This window comes from Grus americana, chromosome 3, assembly GCF_028858705.1.
Source record: "Grus americana isolate bGruAme1 chromosome 3, bGruAme1.mat, whole genome shotgun sequence".
NCBI lineage: Eukaryota > Metazoa > Chordata > Aves > Gruiformes > Gruidae > Grus > Grus americana.
The window spans coordinates 82,133,242-82,151,651 of NC_072854.1; the positions used below are offsets into that span (position 1 = coordinate 82,133,242).

Below are 18,410 nucleotides of genomic sequence, written 5' to 3' on the forward strand. Positions count from 1 at the left end.
ATCTCATCTGCATTTTCATTCATGGGCTTGGTACTGATCATTCTTTAATCCCTCTGCTGTTCTGCATCCTTACATTAACATCAAGAGATGTTATTCTCTTTAATTTTAATGCAGCCACATGAATTATGAAACAGTACACGGAGTATGTTTTCTCGCCTTCTTGTTGTCTTATTTTTTGTGGCACTTACTAGCCTAAAGCAAGCCTTTACAAACACTTATTGTGTTAAAAAGATATAATGTAGAAATAGCTAGTCTTCTATTTTAACTTGACCTATAATGCCTCTCACCTTTAAAACCCTCCATGGAAAAACTCTCTAAATTTTATTTCCATTGGAGTTCATATGATGCACCAAAAAGTTTGCAAGAAAATGTTCTTGATAAACTAAATTCTAGGAAAACATATGGAAGATGGGAATACACCTATTGTTACTTGGCTACACTGCTGCATGACACATAGAATAAAATATATTGAATAATACTTGCAATGGTATTGTGGGAGTCTGAAATGCAAACCTGGATTCTGCACAAAAAAAATGTTCTAGTTAAACTTCATTACCTACTTTGTCTTTAATACTATAAAAAATACGGGCTAGATAGGTTTATAATGAAGTTTTGATTAAACTGTTTGCCACCCACTTTCAACAAATGTACACACTGCTAATGCCTGAATAATTGCAAACTATTTGATTACAGTTCACATTATTATGTCTAGACATGTGCTAGTTGAACTGACAAATAACATTATTTTAGTCCCCCAAAACACCAACTTTTTACTGAGGTAGGACTATTTCTTTAATGTACTGAAAAATATTACCCTACAATGTGTAAGTTGCTGTTTATTAGCCTTCCCTGCTTTGTATGCAAACAGGTATTTCCTGTGAATGCATTATAACCAAACAATACCATAAGTTCACCCCATAATAACTGGCATGGAAAAGAAACTAAGAGTTTTCTGAAATCCATCTCAGTGAAACGTGTAGCATACAGTTGTAAATAACCTCAATTTCAAGTTCAGCCTGTATTTCTAGCCTCTAAACTAACAAAAATAATTGCTCCCTGCCAAAGGGAAATAATCCAGCAGACCTGCAGTTTTCAACATGCTGGTTTTGAACCCTGAGGGAAGAGAGGGGGTCCTAAAAAACATTCAAAGAGCTAAGTAAGAAATGTGAGCAACTAATCAGTCAGTGTAAAAGCAAGCAAGGGACCTTGTGACCACTGAAATGTCTCCCAAGATCCACAAATCAAGAACACAGAGACACTGTGACAGGTGGAGGGGTCAGGTTGCAGTTGTAGGATGAGGCTCCTAAACCATAATATGATGTCCTTCTATAATGAAGACAGACTTGGGTAAGGAACTGGTTCCTTGCAAGGTGATTGCCACTCTCAGAGCTCAGTTTCTCAGATAATGCTCAACAGACAAACAGCAACCAGCAAATATCTTTACAGCCTGCATTCACCCACCAATTTGGCCGTTTCTTCAGGACACAAGCACAGAAACTGTGACCATGTTATGACAAAGGGAAAACACCTGTGCCATTTGATGAGCTAATACTACTATTGAGAAATACATCTGCAATACCAGATTTAAAAATGAAAAAAAAAAAAAAAAAAAAAAAAAAAAAAAAGAAAATCAATCCCCTATCTCAAAAAAAAAACCCCCAAACTTAAAGCCCCAAATGACCAATGACTGAGGTGCTAATCTGGAACTTCTGTTGTTTTCAGTCACTGTTTCTAAAGGAAAGCAAAGAAAAAGCTTGTCTGATGCCACAGCATTGAATTTCAGCAAACTAGTCCAGATGCATTTGTTTTTACTGCACATTTTAGCTTAAAGACAAAGCACTTTTCTAATAGCAGCTATAAATTCAATTAGCTTAAAATTAATTAAACGTAGCACAAAGTCGCAAAATCACAGACAACATCTTCCTCATTTTCAGAAATCACCTAGAACAACAAGCTACTTATACCTGTGTTTCACTGAACAGCCAACTGTTTCACAGTACACAAGCGAACATAAAGGAGAAAGACTTATTCTACTGGCTGAGACTTACATGTATTGGTGAAGCAGGATCAGGCTGAACACTCTAAAAACAAAACAGAAAAAAGAAGTTTGCTTGCAGGATTTTGCCTTTGTAGAAGTTAGAATTCAGCAATTGGATATGAACTTGTGTCCTACCTTTAGGAGAGAATACTGGCAGCTGGCCATCACGAGGCAGAACAACAGAACCCAAATGTCTTTACAGAAGCCTTGATTCAGAGTCAGGAATCCAAGAAGTGAAACAAGAACTACTAGAAGGACAGCAAATACATTCTCCTTTATATCTTCTGTCCTATGTGAATATAAGTGTTAAGAAAAGTACAAATATTTATATATTCATCAGAGCAAGGCAGGTCCATTTGCAGCTGGTATGAACTGTCAGTTCAGGATTTACAGAATCTGAGGGTTTGCTCCCAAAACTACATTTCTATGTTTAATGGTACTTCACCCCTTATCCACTGTGATAGCTAAAACGTATAGAAAAAAGGCAAATGTACTGAAGTCCAGCACCCTCCAATCTCACTTCCCAAATAGAATTCCACAGCAGACCTGATTTGAATGTAGGCAAGTGTATGTTTACTGAAAAAACCAAAAACACAAAACAAAACCCAAACATTTTTAAATGAGGAAATAAGACACTCATTTAATGAAAAATATATGACTGACAACAAAGATTAGATGAAAGACCAAATTTGTCATCCGATGTTTTATTTGTTTTATCTGTTCTATTGGAACATGGAAGCTGAGATAAACAACGTTAATATTCAAGCTATAACAAAAGAGTTTATCGGCAAATGCTTTCCATGCAACTGAAACACAGAGATAAGGCACCACAGATAAGTATCTGCTCTGGACCTAAGTTCCCTGACTATATAGCCTAATTTCTGCAGCATGTAAAACTCATCTAATTTCTGCTGTAGAGCCCATATTAATATATATGGCATAGCACCCACCCAAAAGCAGACACAGGAGAGTCAGCAGCCATTAGGTATGTAGGCTGAGGCTAATTTGTTTGAAGCTCCTAGCAGTCCAGCAGATTACCATGTGAGGTCTAATAGCAAAGGACAATGCCTGAAGAGTTGATGCCAAATGAAACTGGGAGAGATGTCAAGACAAGTAGTTTTCTCTAAACAAATAAACCTGGACTGGAACTGAAGGAGCATCTGAAAGATCTCCTGAATATCACTCTAATTTTTGGTTTGTTTTTTTTTTTTTTTAAAGATTGGAGTACTTGGTTTACAATACTCTGGGACTCTTCTTCTACTATATTTTTGCACAAAAATCTGATGTCCTCATCAGAAAGATCAGAACCATTGGATCCAACAGCTGAGAGTCAAAGACTATTCTACAGGCCTGGTGCTCACATGAATAAAAGTCTCTGTTTGAAGACAACCAAAACCAACTCTGAAGAAAAACATTTTCTTCAACATAAAACAAACAAACAAAAAGCATCTATCTACTCAACCTGAATACATGACACTAATACAATGCTCACTTTTTCCCTTTCTAGTGGTCTGCATTACTCTGGATGTGTGGAGCCACCCACCGTAACATTACATAGAGTTGCATTAAAAAAAAAAAGCTTACCTGTCCAACAATGCCAACAAGGTAAGACGATCATACCAGACTTTAATCCATTTGCCAGGGAATATAATAAATCTGTAAAACTGCCTGTTCAGTTTCCGCTGTGCTGAAGAACATGAAGAATCCTCAGGGTCCTGGCTGGGTTGCTTTAAAAACAAACAAACCAGAAATACACAAAACACTCTTTCACATTGACATATGGCTGCCAGCAAAACAGGTGTTTAAAAGACCAAATTTACATGAAGTTTCAGATTTTTTCCTAAAATGGATGGTGGGAGCATATTTATTTTCTTCATTTGAAATTAGAAACAAAAATATCACACCAGCTTAATTATTGCAGATGGACAGAAGCTATATAAATCATGGAGCTCAGTGATAATATGCTTTAAACATAAATACTAAATATTAATTTAAAAAATAATTATTTTTTAATCCTGATCCACTGGTGGTCTAAAGTTTCTTTTTGAAGATTTTTTTTCCATGCGTCAGGCTAATTTCAGCACAACACAAAGCCACATGTGATAGGAAAAATTCTTGGTTTTAACAAAAAAAAAAATTAAAAAATCAAGTAGGCTTTAAGGCCTAGAGGCATAACTTATCAACTGTCCTTCCAGAACACAGCTTTGTTTATCTTTCCTGAGATGCTTCTAATACCACATCAGGTGTGCGTCCTCAAGAACAGCAAGGGGAGGGGAAAAAAAAAAATTGCAAAACAAGCACAAACAGCATAACCATCACTAGTTTAAGAGTCTCTAATTTTACCATCACAATTATAAATCCATCCTTTAGAATATTGCTTTTGTCAGATTCTAAGGCCTTTTCTTCTTGTCTGTTTGAACTACAGCATTTCAGATCTCCTCCAACTCTACACCTGCACTCCTTCACCAACACTTGTGGGGAGGGAGGCTTATCTACAGACCATCAGCCAAGCCTGAAAAGCTAGACAACAGAACAAAGAAACCTCTGCAAAGTAGTCATTTCTTTCCAAGGTACACCGATAATTTATTTTAGGCGGGGGGGGATCACTTATTTTTCTTTCAAGAAGAATTTGAGATTTCTAATCACTGTAATATGTTTTCAACCTCCTTCTAAACCAGCCCTCCTGTTAGATAATAAATATATCTATTATAGAACTCTAGCCAATGTTTACATTAGAATTATTAGCATTAGATTAACTTTCCTAGTCAGAGAAGGGAATTTCTGTGTGAAGTAATTGATCATCATCTTGAATTGTAACCATTAGTAAAACAGTTTTTTAAACAACCTGTCCACTTGCACAAAGGAGTTGTTAAATTTTCTCTCAGATTATTGAAACAGTTTCTAATCTTCACTTTGCAGGAAAAGGAATTTTACACATAATTTACATGTAACTTAATGTATTGCTGCATGTCAGCTGGGTACCGACTCACTGATATCCTCAGTCTGCTGGCAAATGTGAGGTAGAACAGGCTAGCTTAAGCTTCAGAAAAAGAAATTCCAAGTTTACGTATTTTATCTCTTGCCTTCAATTGACTACTAGTGCACAGCCACAGTGCCGGGTAGCTCAGCCGCTATCAGCACAGGACAGTAACTCACTCGTGTTTCTGAGCATTCAAAACATGCGAGAGGATATGTTGGGCTGTTCAGTATTCTTTCATTTATTAACAATTTCAGGTAATTTTAAAGCTGTGAGACTGATTGCAATCCTTTCACCATGCTGATTTTAAAATCTAAAAGTAGTTTAGGTCCTCCAAATTTTAATATTTCTGTTACCACTTTTAAAAGAAGTCACTTAATTATGGAGTTGGAGCATTTTTAAAGAAAAAATATGTTTTAAAATTTAACTGTTGCTAATACTGGTACAGTTTTGTTTCTCTTGGGTCCTATTTTCTAACAGAAAGTTATGTGAAACTCAATCAACTGCAATCATTAGCTTCACTCATCTAATCTAGATTGTTCACTATAGCTAAATAAAAAAATCAAAACAATGACAAAGAGTCCACTAAAAACCCCTGGGGATCTGATTGTTTGGTCCTCAGAACAGCTTAACATGTACTTAACTGAGTCCACAAGTGAACATTTTGGTTCTTGAGGAACTGTAACGTCTGGATGAAGTCCATTACACGAGGCTTGCAATACTGGAGTCAGATTTTTTTGATCTGTGTTTCGGAAACTCTCTGATGAGCCCTGAGCAACTCACTAAGTCAAATGGTGCCTCCTATCAAAAAAAGGCTTATAAAAATTCACTTCATAAATTTATATGGTGTCAGAGACAGCCTGAAACCCTAAGTTCAGTGAAATCAATGACAAAAATTTTCCTGACTTACATAGGCTCAGAATTTCATGTTTAATAAAAAAAAATCTCAGAAACCAGGAAGTTCTGAAATTACTGCCTGGCCTTGGTACAAACTTGCTATGTGATCTTGAGTAATATGCCTTACTTCTTAATGGTGCAGTTTTCCTGGAAGGGGCGGGGGGAGGCATGATAATTGTTCTCTAATTTACAGGCAGTTTACAAGATTATAAATATCTGGAAAACATCTGAGCTGTTAGATGGAAGTCTCTGTCCAAATCTGAAATATACAATTCAGGACAATTTCTTGATTTTTAATTTAAAATAGTTCTTTCATACAAGTTGCTTCTAGCTTGAAGTTCCTGTGCAAAATCTAAGATGAAAGATAATTAACTGGCATTTTAAGGTTATTCATAAATATCAAACTAGAATTTGCCATGGAAGAAAAGAGAAGGTTAAAGTTATTATAAAAAGAACTGCAAAAACAGATTACAGCCTTAAGCCATTGGTCACAGACCCCAAACACTGTAAAGTTCAAGTATGTCCACATATTACCATATAAACTGAACTCTGAGGGCCTTTTCCTTTTACCAACTGCATTGAGGAGATGGCTCTGACATTCCACAACAGACATCCAGAAGTCTGGTTGCCCAAGTCAGAAAAGTGAAAGCAGACTGAGGTTTTACAAAACAAATGAATCTGGAATAAACAATTCATACTATTAAAACCTGGTGGTGTGTCTAAAAATTGTAACAGCTGTGTTCTCTTTCTTTCAGAGGAAATAAGAGCAAAGATAGAAGATCAGCTTTTTAGGTGATGGAGTCTTTACGTACTCCCCTAGGAGACTACTCGGTGTCAGTAGAAAGCAGCTGAATTATATCCATCAACATAAAATACATCTTCTCCCACATGAGCAATACCAGGCAAAGTAGTATAGAAAAATCAACAAAACTGTCTCAGGAACAAGCCTGCAGCAATTTTTTATAAAGCAGTTTATCAAAATGCTAGAAACTGAGATATTACAATGTACCCGTGGGCTTTCTGAAAGGGTCCTCCGTGCCACCATCAGTAGGAGCTGCTGCTGAAGCGCGCTCGCTGCTTGATCCCCGGAAGATGGTTCTTGGCTCTCTGAAGTGGTAGTACTAGAAGAGCTGAAGTGTATTTCACTGTGCACAGAGGGCAGAAAGGAAAGAGACTGTTTTAAGAAGCAGTATTTTCCTAGTAGTTCTGAAACAGTTCAGGAGGAAGCTTGTAATTACATTACTGGATGGCTCACAAGATATGGAGCCTTCCACCTCCATACCTGAAACCTAGCCCAGGCCCACAAAGCAGTTAATACCCAAATTTAGATACACTTGGTGTACTACATCCAGCACAGAGAAACAGATGCTTCTGTATTGTAATTATTCTCATCCTGAGATGAATACCTACAATGAATCACATTTGATAAGTGCCTTTTTCTGTCCGTTGACAATAATTCAGGTCAAGATCTGTATATCTACAGAGCAAAACTGCGGAGATCCTGGATTAGCTTTCCAACAAGCTCACTTAGGTACCAAGTCTGGCCTCACCTGCATTCAGTGAGTACTAGTTTACCCTACTGAGAATTCAGGCTACAAGAACTTCCTTCTGCCCTAGCAAGATGACAACAATAACTGAGCTAATTCACATAAGGCTAGCTCAGATATCCCCTGTACTGAGTGTAAACTCACCCTGGGAGGGCCCTGAGCAAGATGCTTCCCCACGCCTTTTGCTGCTTTATGTTGTAGATACAGCACTTAAACAGTTTACTTGAGGAAATCTGCACTTTCAGCAGCAATACCTGTTGGTGTGCTACCATGACATGGTCTCAGCAAGAACTATATTGAAATGAAATAATTGTTACTTGGGGAAACGATCCATTTTGAATACTTCTTGCTTATTATCTTCCAAATGGGGTTTACACATCAGGCACCCTGCTCTGAGCTCATTACCCCCCTGCCTCTGGATGCCTGCCTTGGGCTCTTATTACTTTCATATCTGCACGAGGTAAAAGCACGTCAGTGCTCGTGCAAGGTAGTCAATACCTATTTTTCCTATTTTCCATAAAGGAAAGACAAGCAGGAGGAAACTAGAGCCATCTGCCTATAGTCAGTCAGGAAGTCTGGTAGGGCAGAGAATAAAACTCTCATCTTGCACACCCTATGCTTGCCCCCAAGCCACCTTATTAATGTTAGTGAACTCAACCTTCCTTGCTTTTGGGCACCAATTCCCAAAGCCTGTCACGTAACCCTTGTTACAGCCTCACGGCTGTTCTGCACACAACTGGCTGTTAACTGGAGCTGCAGCATCTGGTGCTGTGCTGGGATAAGGTTTAATGTCTGGATTACTTAGAAGCAGGGCTGAAGGCCCACACCAACAGCTTGAAACATACACACTCTTTCTCCTTCTCCCCTCCAGGACTTGCTAGCTCTGCCTGGACCAACAGGAACACCAGCAGCCTGGTGTCACCAGAGGAGCCATCCTGCCTCTGGTCTCTGAGCCAGGTAGTTCAGTTTTTTCAAGGCCTTGATTACTATCAGGCTTGGATCCCAGATCTGATATTCACCACCTGCCACTCCAGCAGAGCTATCAGCTGAGTAGAAATGAGAATGCCCCACATTCCTGACCCTAATGGCTTCCCCTGCACCCCCCCACTCCTCCTGCTACAGACAGAAGCACGATCTGCTCCAGAGTCAGGACAGCTGTTGTGTTCCCTTTGGGCAGCACTAGGAAACAAGGACTTACCTGGTCCAATGAAACCCACTTGATGTCCCAGCCCTCTTAAGAATGTATCTCCTTTGTGGGTCTTGTTTAGCACCTTGCCAGCAGTCAGTAACAAAAGAGTACAGAAGGGATGGGAACAGATGCAAGATCCTGGATCTCAACAAATTTAGGCAGGCAGAAAGGGAAGGAAGGCTAGAGGCATGCCTCTCAGGAGGAAGATTCCCACAGATAAGGACTACAGAGGACAGACATGCCTTTTGCATACTCTGAAGTTCCCTACTCAAGGGCAACCTTGTCCAGCGTGAAGGAAGGCAATGGATTTTGTTTGTTTCTTGGTTTCCTCAGGATGAGCTGCCCTGTTCCTTGTCATTGTGGGTGCAACCCTGGGACTCCCTGTTCACAGCAGCAAAGAGAGAAGTGTAGCCCAGGGTACCCTGGGAATTCCTGCCAAAAAAGGCAACCCAACACAACTGGAGGGGAACAGAAGAGTGGCAGCTCACGCCTTCCTGAATGAAAAGTTAATCTCCAATAACTTTCTGCATTTTTAGCTATCTTTCTACAAAGGCCAAGTAGAGTCAAGAGTATTTCTAGATTGGACCAGGTTTACCAAGAATGGAAGTGCCAGAAGGACAGATAGATAGGCCAAGATATTCCCCTGGTACTCTGCTCTATCAGTTCGCAGAAATCGAAATTCCTTTACTCATAAGAGTTCTTCCAAGAATAAACTTAAGAGATCAAATCATCTCTCACCAGTCTTGAAAATAACTAAAAAGCCAAGAGAGCCCACAGTCTGTTTTCCGATTACAGTAAAAAACTCATAGCTCCACCTATCAGCAACGGGCAGAAAAGTCTGCAAGCAGCTGGGACACTGACTGTGGGAAAAAGTCAAAAACTTCACAGGCCTGAAAAGGCCATTAGGGCAGAGAAGTTGAGAAGGCAGAGCTAGCAAAGCAACAATTCCGAAACCAGGAGCCATCATTCAGCCTTCATCTGCCTCCTATGCCTTTCATTCATCAGCGTCATCTCTCTGTATCTCTTCTTACTGTTTCCTCGTCTTCTGCACCCCTCAGCTCGTGTTTGCAGTGTTTTCCCTCCTTATCCCTATTTTCCACACAATCTCCTTCTGATATTCACTCGCTACCCCCCCCAATGCTGAATCGCTCCCACAGCTACTTAGAAGCTCTGTTTTGTCTGATGACATCGTTATCAATACTGACAGCAAATACCAGTAAGAAATGTGATGGTGGTGTTTGTGTTTTTGTAAGCCTATGAACTAGATTCCATAAATTTATTACCATATATAAATAGGAGCAAACACTCTCTAATCATAAAAATCATTATAACAGAGCTGATCGCAGTATAACCTGGAATCTTGCTAAATAGAAAATCTGTTCATTTGCAGAATCAAATTAATGTTATCAAGATCTACTACAGTAAACTGCACTGCTAATGTAAGCAAAGGTATAATTGAACTAAATTTTGAATAATAATAAATTAACTAAAAATACCTTTGATAAACATACAACCTATGCAGATCAAATGCAAAAGATACATAGCACCCTCTACCGATAACTGGTTATAAAGTCAGGAATTTTTTTCTGGCTCATAATTCAGTTTTGTAAGAACACTGAGTAAACACAAGCTAGTTGAGCAATCATACAACACTGAAAATGTTTTAGCATAATCACATAGAACTGGAAAAATCTTCCTTTTCCCTCTCTGCTTATTCTGTGCCAGTTGCCTTATACCGCTGACAATTTGACCCAAGCCATTCAAATATAACTCACCCTAAGTCATCCCCTTTGTTAAGGATTAGCTAGCCTTGAGTCTGAACACCTCTCAAGGTAAGCTCATTATACTGGCACACCACACACTTACTAAGAATTCCCAGTTAATAAAGTAGTTTTGCAGGGCTTGGCTAAATTTCATTTTAACCAGCATATAAGAGAAAGGACAAGGAACCTTGTAACCCACATCACAACAGTCACAGTAACAAAGCACTTTCCTCTTGGTCCTTGTGTGCCTAAAACGAGAAAGATCCTACTAGACTGCTTCAGGCAGCTGTCTGGGTCACTACAAAACTTCACAGTTTGTAACAAGTATCTACAGTGACAATAATACAGCTGAAAGCTATTTTTAATACTCACTAAACCACCACTTTTAAGTGAAAGCAGGTATGGCTGTCATGTTTGATAATGAGCCAGAGCGAAGCTCAGAGTTGTGAAGCTCCCCTTCCGCACATCCATCCGACAATCACTCCCCAGTTACCGGTCCGAGGTGCGTTCAAAGTACTTGTTGAACTGAGACCTGAGTAACCCGGCTGTACAAGAGCTAGCTGGTGCTAATGACACAGCAGGAACTCCAAATGCCTTTTCAAATCGGTCACTTTGTGGCACAAAGTGTTAGAAGTATTGGATCGACAACAGCCCATAGCCCCCGATGGTGCCTCCGCTACTCCATGCCATTGCTGATGTCTTCCTACCACCACCTCAGCAGCTTTGATCCTTCTCGCCTAAAATGGCCTCCCTGCCATTTCACGGCCCAATCGCTTTTACACCTCATCACACAGGCCTCTTGCTACATCTCTACTCATTGCTCATTAGGTCTCCACTACAAAGCTGCCAGCATTCATCTGACCACAGTATTGCACAATTCAGAACTGAGACTAAATCCACTAGTTGTGGATATTGCCTTTTTAAGCAGAAGATGATTTATAGTTCCCAATTGTACTACTAAATAGCAAGACTTAAACTAAAAAGCAACTTAAAGCACATAAGACAATTGAAATATTCAAAAGTGAGAGCAGCATTAAGACTGGATAACTATGTAACAAACCCGATCATAACAAACATAGAAAAAACATGAAAAAGAGAAGGCAGTCTTCATTTTTTTGGCAAGAAATTAACAGTTTCATAAAGAAGACAATTAATTCAGAATGCATATTTTAACTTTCCTTAGCAGTTACTGCTGAGGGGAACTCAATCTAAAAATGAAATCTCTCTTAAATATTGTTCACATTTTGCTACTCATGTAACAGGATTTGAGGAAGATTTTTGGCATTTTTTTTTAACCAGCAATAATACCACCCCTAACAATAATAAGGTAGAATGCCCCAGTTTACAGAATAGGAAAGCTGAATGTACTGATTTACTGACATAACAGACAGAAAAGGATCTAAGATGACTGTTAAAGTTTTACAATGGACTACAAAATGAGTAGTGGTACATAGTAAGTTCATTAAGTCAGATACTACATATGGACAGAAAAGCCTTGCGGAGCAGGTTACGCGTACCGCTGCAGGCAGTCTGAAGGCAGGAGGTTAGGCACACCTTCTTCGGTGCTGTAAGAATGGGATCCGTTCGGTACACCCTTACCTCTCTGTATTCCAAAGTGTTTTTATTTTGATAACAAGCATGTCAATTGATAATTTGTAAGCCTATTACATTTGAGAGCAAAGATAAATGCACTAACAACTTTAAAAACAAACAGCATGGACTACCTAATAAACTAGAGGATGCATTTTGAGAAGATGCAGCTTTACTGGAATTAATGCGTTAACAGCACCCACGGCTCCACTATCTCCACAGTCTTTAAAACGTCCGTTTTAGCTCTCTCGTTACGAAAGGGCGAGGGGCGGGAGGAGCAGCCAGTCCCAAGAGCTGAAGGACTACCGAAGCTCCTGGTCCTGGGCAGGATTTTGCTGCCATCATGTGGCAGCGTGGCCGCCTCCAATCTCTGAGCCTCACGCTGTGAAAAGCACTCGCTTCCCCGCTCTGCGTTCACAGAGTGAAAGAAGGGCTGAAAGACTCTACAGACAGAGGAAAGGATTTTAACTGGCCAAGCTAACACAAGGGTTTCCTCCAGTCCCTAGCAAGCCTGTAGGAAAATGCTACTGAGTTTTGCAAATAGTACTTTTCAGAAAAATTAATGGCTTCGTTATAATTCAAACATTACCATTTTCAGCAGGCGCATGCACGCGCGCCATGCTCATTTACGCGTTCAAGCAGCACTACGCTCAGATGACCAGCTCATCTGAAATCACTGAATCCCAAAAGGAACTATATAATATTTGTCATATCTGCTTCAAAATGGACTCAGCTGCACAACTTGCCTAGCAGCTGTAAGAAATCTTTAAATCAGCAGTCTGTTACTAGAAGAGTGGGTCATCTTTGTTATTATCTTGCTGAGAAATATAAAGATGATTTAATGATACAGTATTTTGTCATTCTAAAAAGGCACTTTGAAACACTAAAAATAAATAAATAAATCAACCTACTTATAGGTCTACTTTCTCCTATGAGGAATAAACCTCAAAGGTTCAGGGAATTTTCCAGCAGTGAACATAAAGTATTAATGGATTTATACAACAGACATACAGCACCGCTAAGACATTCACATACTTTCATACAGTATAATGCACTCAAGTAGCTCATTCACAGATATGAATGTAAATCAAATAAGTTAACTCATTGATCTGAAGTTCTCTCTTTTGCCCAGGTCTAGAAACACTAGCACTTCGCAGCTATACTGGCAGGTAACTTAAATTATTTTCTTAGTACTTGTTAGTCACTATTTTGCTGCAACTACTTCTTTGGCCCCGCTGTTGCTGAAAAAAAATATATTCTCCAAACAAACAAAAAAAAAAGCAGAATTTTTTTTCTTAATGGAGTTCTCTATCTGTACTGCAAAGCATTTTAGACTCAAACTACAATATAGCTTCTGAGAAGCCTGGCTTGAGTGTCAGAGCCTCATCTAAAAATGTCAGGAGTTTAGAGGAGCAATTGCTCAGACAGAACATGCAAAGTGCAACATGAATGCATGAATTGTACTGGTATGGATGAACCACGTGTAATAATAAAACACATATAAATACAATTATATACATACATAAAATTATACTATTTTAATAGTTATATGCATAAATAAAAAAGCTACATTACCAAGAAAGCAGGAGAAGGCTCAAATTAGACTAATTTTTTTTTTTTAAATATATACAGCAAGTTAGGTGTATATACACAATTGATTTCAAGTGAAAGCCCAAGTGTCATTTAGGCAGGAAGGAGAATCTGCAGCAGATAGAAAGATTTTTTTTTTTTGTTCTCCTAGAGCTGGGCAATCATTCCTTCTGCTCCAGTTCTCAAATATTTCAGCTGCATACCATACATCCATTTCTGTGACCTATCTTAACATATTTCTTTTAAACTCCAGCTTCTATTACACATATGCAGCACAGCAGCCTCCTGATGCAATTTACAGCTACTGCTGACTGTTGCCAGACACACAAAGTGATAAACTGCAACGAGAGGTCCAGCACTTAAACCTATATATGCATTTGAATGAATCAAATGCTTTTGCATCACAAAGTTTAATCCCTGTCGGTAAAAACTTGGATTGTTCTGAACAGACACCAACTCTATCCCTTTAAAATCATTGCATGTGTATAACGGTACCATCTTGCACAGAATTGAGAGTTTCAATATGGTTTTCTTCTCAGGAGTTTATAAGACAGGAGAAGAGGAAATGGGCTCAAGAATACAAGCAGTAGTCTTATAAATTGCATTCACTAAAACCCAGAGTATTTCTTGAAAGAAATATAAATGGTCAAATGCCTCCACAGCTTGTGTGGGCACAACTCCAGTTGGCTTTAGAAGATCTCATACTTGATTTGAGAGACAGAATTGGCCTATCCTCAAAAAGTAGCCCTTAGCTTCTTTTCTACATAAGAAAAAAACCTCCAAAAAAAAAAACCAAACCCAAACAAACACACACCCAAAAAAACAAAAAAAAATGTTTCCTTCAGCTACGCACATCTCAGCTTTTCAGCTACACCCAGAGAGCATTCCCAGGCTGGTATGGACATGGCTGCATCAGGATTTTGTGTGTGGACCACCTCCTGTATTTTTTGAAGCATAGTTAACCACAGCATATACGTGCCTGCACACACAACAAAGCAAGCTCTGTGCTTTAAGTGGAAACAAATGCAAAGATGCAGAGAAAAGTGCTCAAACACCCATAAATACTATTGAGTATCTAGCATGACCCTAAATGGCATGCTCTTCAGCCATATTTGATGATCTGACCTCATCTCAGACCTGAATACCCATGAACATGTCAGAGATGGATTGCAATATGTCTGAGCCAAACAGCATGGGAAAAATGCAAACTATTTTTTAGAAATAAGTCCAACCCTTCTTGAAACTAAATTTGTTCACATTAGCTGGCAAAATGCTATGATGAAATAAAAATCACCAGCAAAACTTCGGGAGGAAAACATTTGAGTTTCACAGTGCCATCGTGCTATTATGCCTGTGAACTGCTTCGGGCAGTACCATGAAAATCTTGGATAATTCATTCCTGATTGGGAATATTTGCAAAATTATGGGAAGCAGCAAAGCAGAAAGAATAATCTGAATGTATAACTATTAGAACATTTCAAGGATTATCATGTGAATATAGCCTGTTATTTAGCAACTTCATACCTAACAGTATTATATTTTGATATTGGATGTTGTGTTCAAGGTTTTTCTAAACACTATTCCTTTTCATTACTAACACAATTTTACACACAGTAAAATTTGAAATACATCTTTGGTAGGAGCAAAACTACATAGAAGCTACCAAAATAGTAAAGTGTGTTATATTAGTGCCCTCAATTTACTGTAAGCTTACTTTTTCTGTCTTTTACAACATAAGTGAAAGAAGCAGATATGGAGTGGGTTCTGACTTCATCACTGAATTATAAAAATGATTGCCTCACACATAATCCAAAACAGTGATCAAATATTCAAATTTTATAGGGTATACATTCAGGCAGCATATTGTTTTAATACTTGATACTTGGGAAAAGAAACTACAAACAGTTTACATTAGCTGAACAGAGTTTTCTTCATAGCTGTGAAACCAGGAAGGATAACATGCCTACAGATCAATCTCTTATACTCAAGTCAGTTAGAAAGACAGGGCGGTATCTCAAACGCATGTTGATGAAAGCTACATTACCAACATGAATACTGACACATTTTTCTTCAATATATATATATGTACACACACAGAGAGGTTGCTTGACCTTCTAAGCAAGAAGCCCAGTATGCAAAGAAAGCCCATTTAGAAGAGTAGTTAAACATGTTTAAAAATATATTAGTCTGGTGCAGGAAGTATGCACAGAATATATGATTGCTGTTAAATTTATATATTGACATTGATATATGCCTATGGCCCTATTAGCCTCTCTACTGCAGACAGATCATGCAAATCATGCAAAAATCATTAATCCTATTGTTACAATTACAGTCATTTTAGGGGTTTATGCTTTCACTGATACTTATGAGCCACTTTACATGTAATTGCTAGAGAACATGATAGCTCACATTGATCTTTTTGAGTGCTTATCAAAACTGATCCATTTATTTAATTACAAGAGACATTCAAGCTAATTAAAGAAATTCAAATTTCTAGGAAATGTCTGCTTTCTGTCATGGAGTGGCAGCCAGAAAAGGTGTATCAGAGTAACACCTCCTTATAAGACATCTATTAACTACAATTTATTTCTCCTGACCCCAGAAAACAGCTATATACCTCTAATGATTCTTTAACTTGCACATTCTTTCACCTCGTATTTTTAAGGATGTGTTATTGTTAATGATTGTGGGGTTTACTTTGTATCACCAATCTAACGGGAAGAATTTTAACTTGAAATCGTAACTGCTTTATACAGATAAAATGTTAAACATAGTGACCATTTGGTGAAAAGTCAAACTAACTGTGCAAAAAGGCTGTTCACACTTATACTAGGCACCCATTTTACACAAATGTGATTTTTCTCATCCCTCTCTGCCTTCTCAGAAGCCTGCCGCATACCCAAACCACACAGCACAGAAACATTAAGGATTCACTGTAAGAGAGACAAAGGCTAGTAAAGAACTTAATGTAATGGGGCAGAAGAATGTTTTTCAGGATGAGAAAGCCATTTCCAATTTCTCACTCCAAAACAGATTCAAATGGCCTTTCTGTAACTAATTTCTAACGTAATCCATGAGCTGAGAATACAGTTTACACTTTCTGTCTTGTCAGAGCCTGTCGCAAAGCCATTTACAGCTCCAGGTGAAGTTGGCAAGGTAATAGAAGCATCAAATTTAGAGGCAATTAGCTCAGCAGGGAACCCATTCCACAGGGACTGCTGGCAAGAGGTGTTGCTGGCAAGATAACAGACAAAAGTGAGGTCGGGGTAATTATATGGACAATAATTGGGGAATTGATTAGCTACCTGCCAGTGTTTAAATAACTTGGGAAACTCAGTAACAAGAATCACCCGCCAAAGCGAGGGTTAAGATGGAAAAGGATTTACCTTTTTTTGGTGATCATTACACCATGAAGACCACCTTTAAATTTAACTTGGCTGACTTAAGTTTTTAATTATTTTAAAAGCTGGACTGCTAGACTGGTGAGAGATAATTTGGAGAGACACAAATATGGAGACAGTTTGAAACAATTCTAATTCTCAGTAACCTTTGGAAGAATTAAGGGATAACTTTAGAAATTATTAATAAGAGACTGTTTATCCTACAGTTAAGAAGCTCCAAAAGTTTCCAGGACAAGGACTACAGGTATAGGTAATATCTACTATTGTTGAAAATACAAACAAACAAAACAAAGAATCTGGTGGAATATATATTAACATTAATAAACTGGAGAATACTCCAAAGATCATCTCACAACACTGCAGAGCCAAAAAGAGGTGACGACCACTGATATCTGAATCCAGCCAACTCCCTCAAACAGTACTGCTTCCAATGTTAAGGAGCTTCTGAAGGAAGAGAGCACATACTCCTTCAAACCTGGACATCTGCTTTCTTTGGCGCATTGTAATCCACTGTTGTCCACCTAGCCCTTTACAAGCAAAGGAAGGGCAGGAAGCTCACAAAAGCAAAGAACAGAAAAAAACCGTAACACAACATCACTTCTGTGACAGAACGGCATCATTAAGACTTTGCATTATTTGTGAGAAATGGATTTCAGAAGCCATGCCAAGAAGATAAAATAAAATGTTTACAGGCCAGAGAAATGCTACTTTAATTTCAGTTCCTAATAATCTGCTGCGAAATGTCAGACTGGCTAAAACTTCGCTACTGGAGCAGACAATAGTAGGACTCAATAGACAGAAATAGCAAGATATAATTTGAATTTAAGATCATTAAACATTAGTTAGTCTGCCTGAAGGCTTTCTCTAATGGCTTCTTTTGAGTAATATTTAAGTACCTTCTCCAGTTTTCCATAAGTTAGTTAAAAGGTATTTACCTATGGCCAATTCATAAGGCAATTACATCATTCTTGACAAACCAGATAGAAGTTACACCCTCCCCCATCAAAATTCCCTCCCCATTCACGAGCTGCAGCATTACCCAGAAGTGCCACAGCTCCAAGCATGCCAGTGTCTCCGATCTGCCGATTCCCCTAACGACATCCCCCAAGCAAGAGGCCTCTTGCCATCACCTTGGCCTGGACCACTTCCCCTCGTAGAGGAGCACATCAAGGCACAGTCTATGCACACCCACATAGTTACTCCACTGGCTCAACTCAGTTTGACATTTTCCCCTTTAGGAGCACCTTAATCTTAATACTATAAAGCAAGCATGATTGGTGAAAAGTGTTTTAAGAGCTTATACATGTCTACTGCAGGCCTATCTATTGTTCTCCATAAGCTTATTCTAGATTCTGAAATCCAGGCTCCCCAAGATCAAAAACTTATCCCTCCTATTCAAGGAGGATGCCACCTCT

The 18,410-nt window shown here is 38.6% G+C and overlaps 1 protein-coding gene across 9 annotated transcripts in view; it reads right to left on the reverse strand.

Moving 5' to 3' along the window:
* PCNX2 (pecanex 2) overlaps nucleotides 1-18,410 on the reverse strand; it is a 155,243-nt gene that overhangs the window by 109,999 nt on the left and 26,834 nt on the right. For all 9 annotated transcript variants that reach the window (XR_008576269.1, XM_054819343.1, XM_054819345.1 and 6 more), the window contains 4 exons: nucleotides 6,922-7,057; nucleotides 3,623-3,765; nucleotides 2,174-2,327; nucleotides 2,049-2,081 (listed from right to left, as the gene is read on the reverse strand). Coding sequence is in view for 8 of the 9 variants with exons in the window: in XM_054819343.1 (XP_054675318.1) it covers nucleotides 2,049-2,081; nucleotides 2,174-2,327; nucleotides 3,623-3,765; nucleotides 6,922-7,057 (466 nt within the window). In the remaining variant the exon portion in view is untranslated. The remainder of the gene's footprint in view (nucleotides 1-2,048; nucleotides 2,082-2,173; nucleotides 2,328-3,622; nucleotides 3,766-6,921; nucleotides 7,058-18,410) is intronic.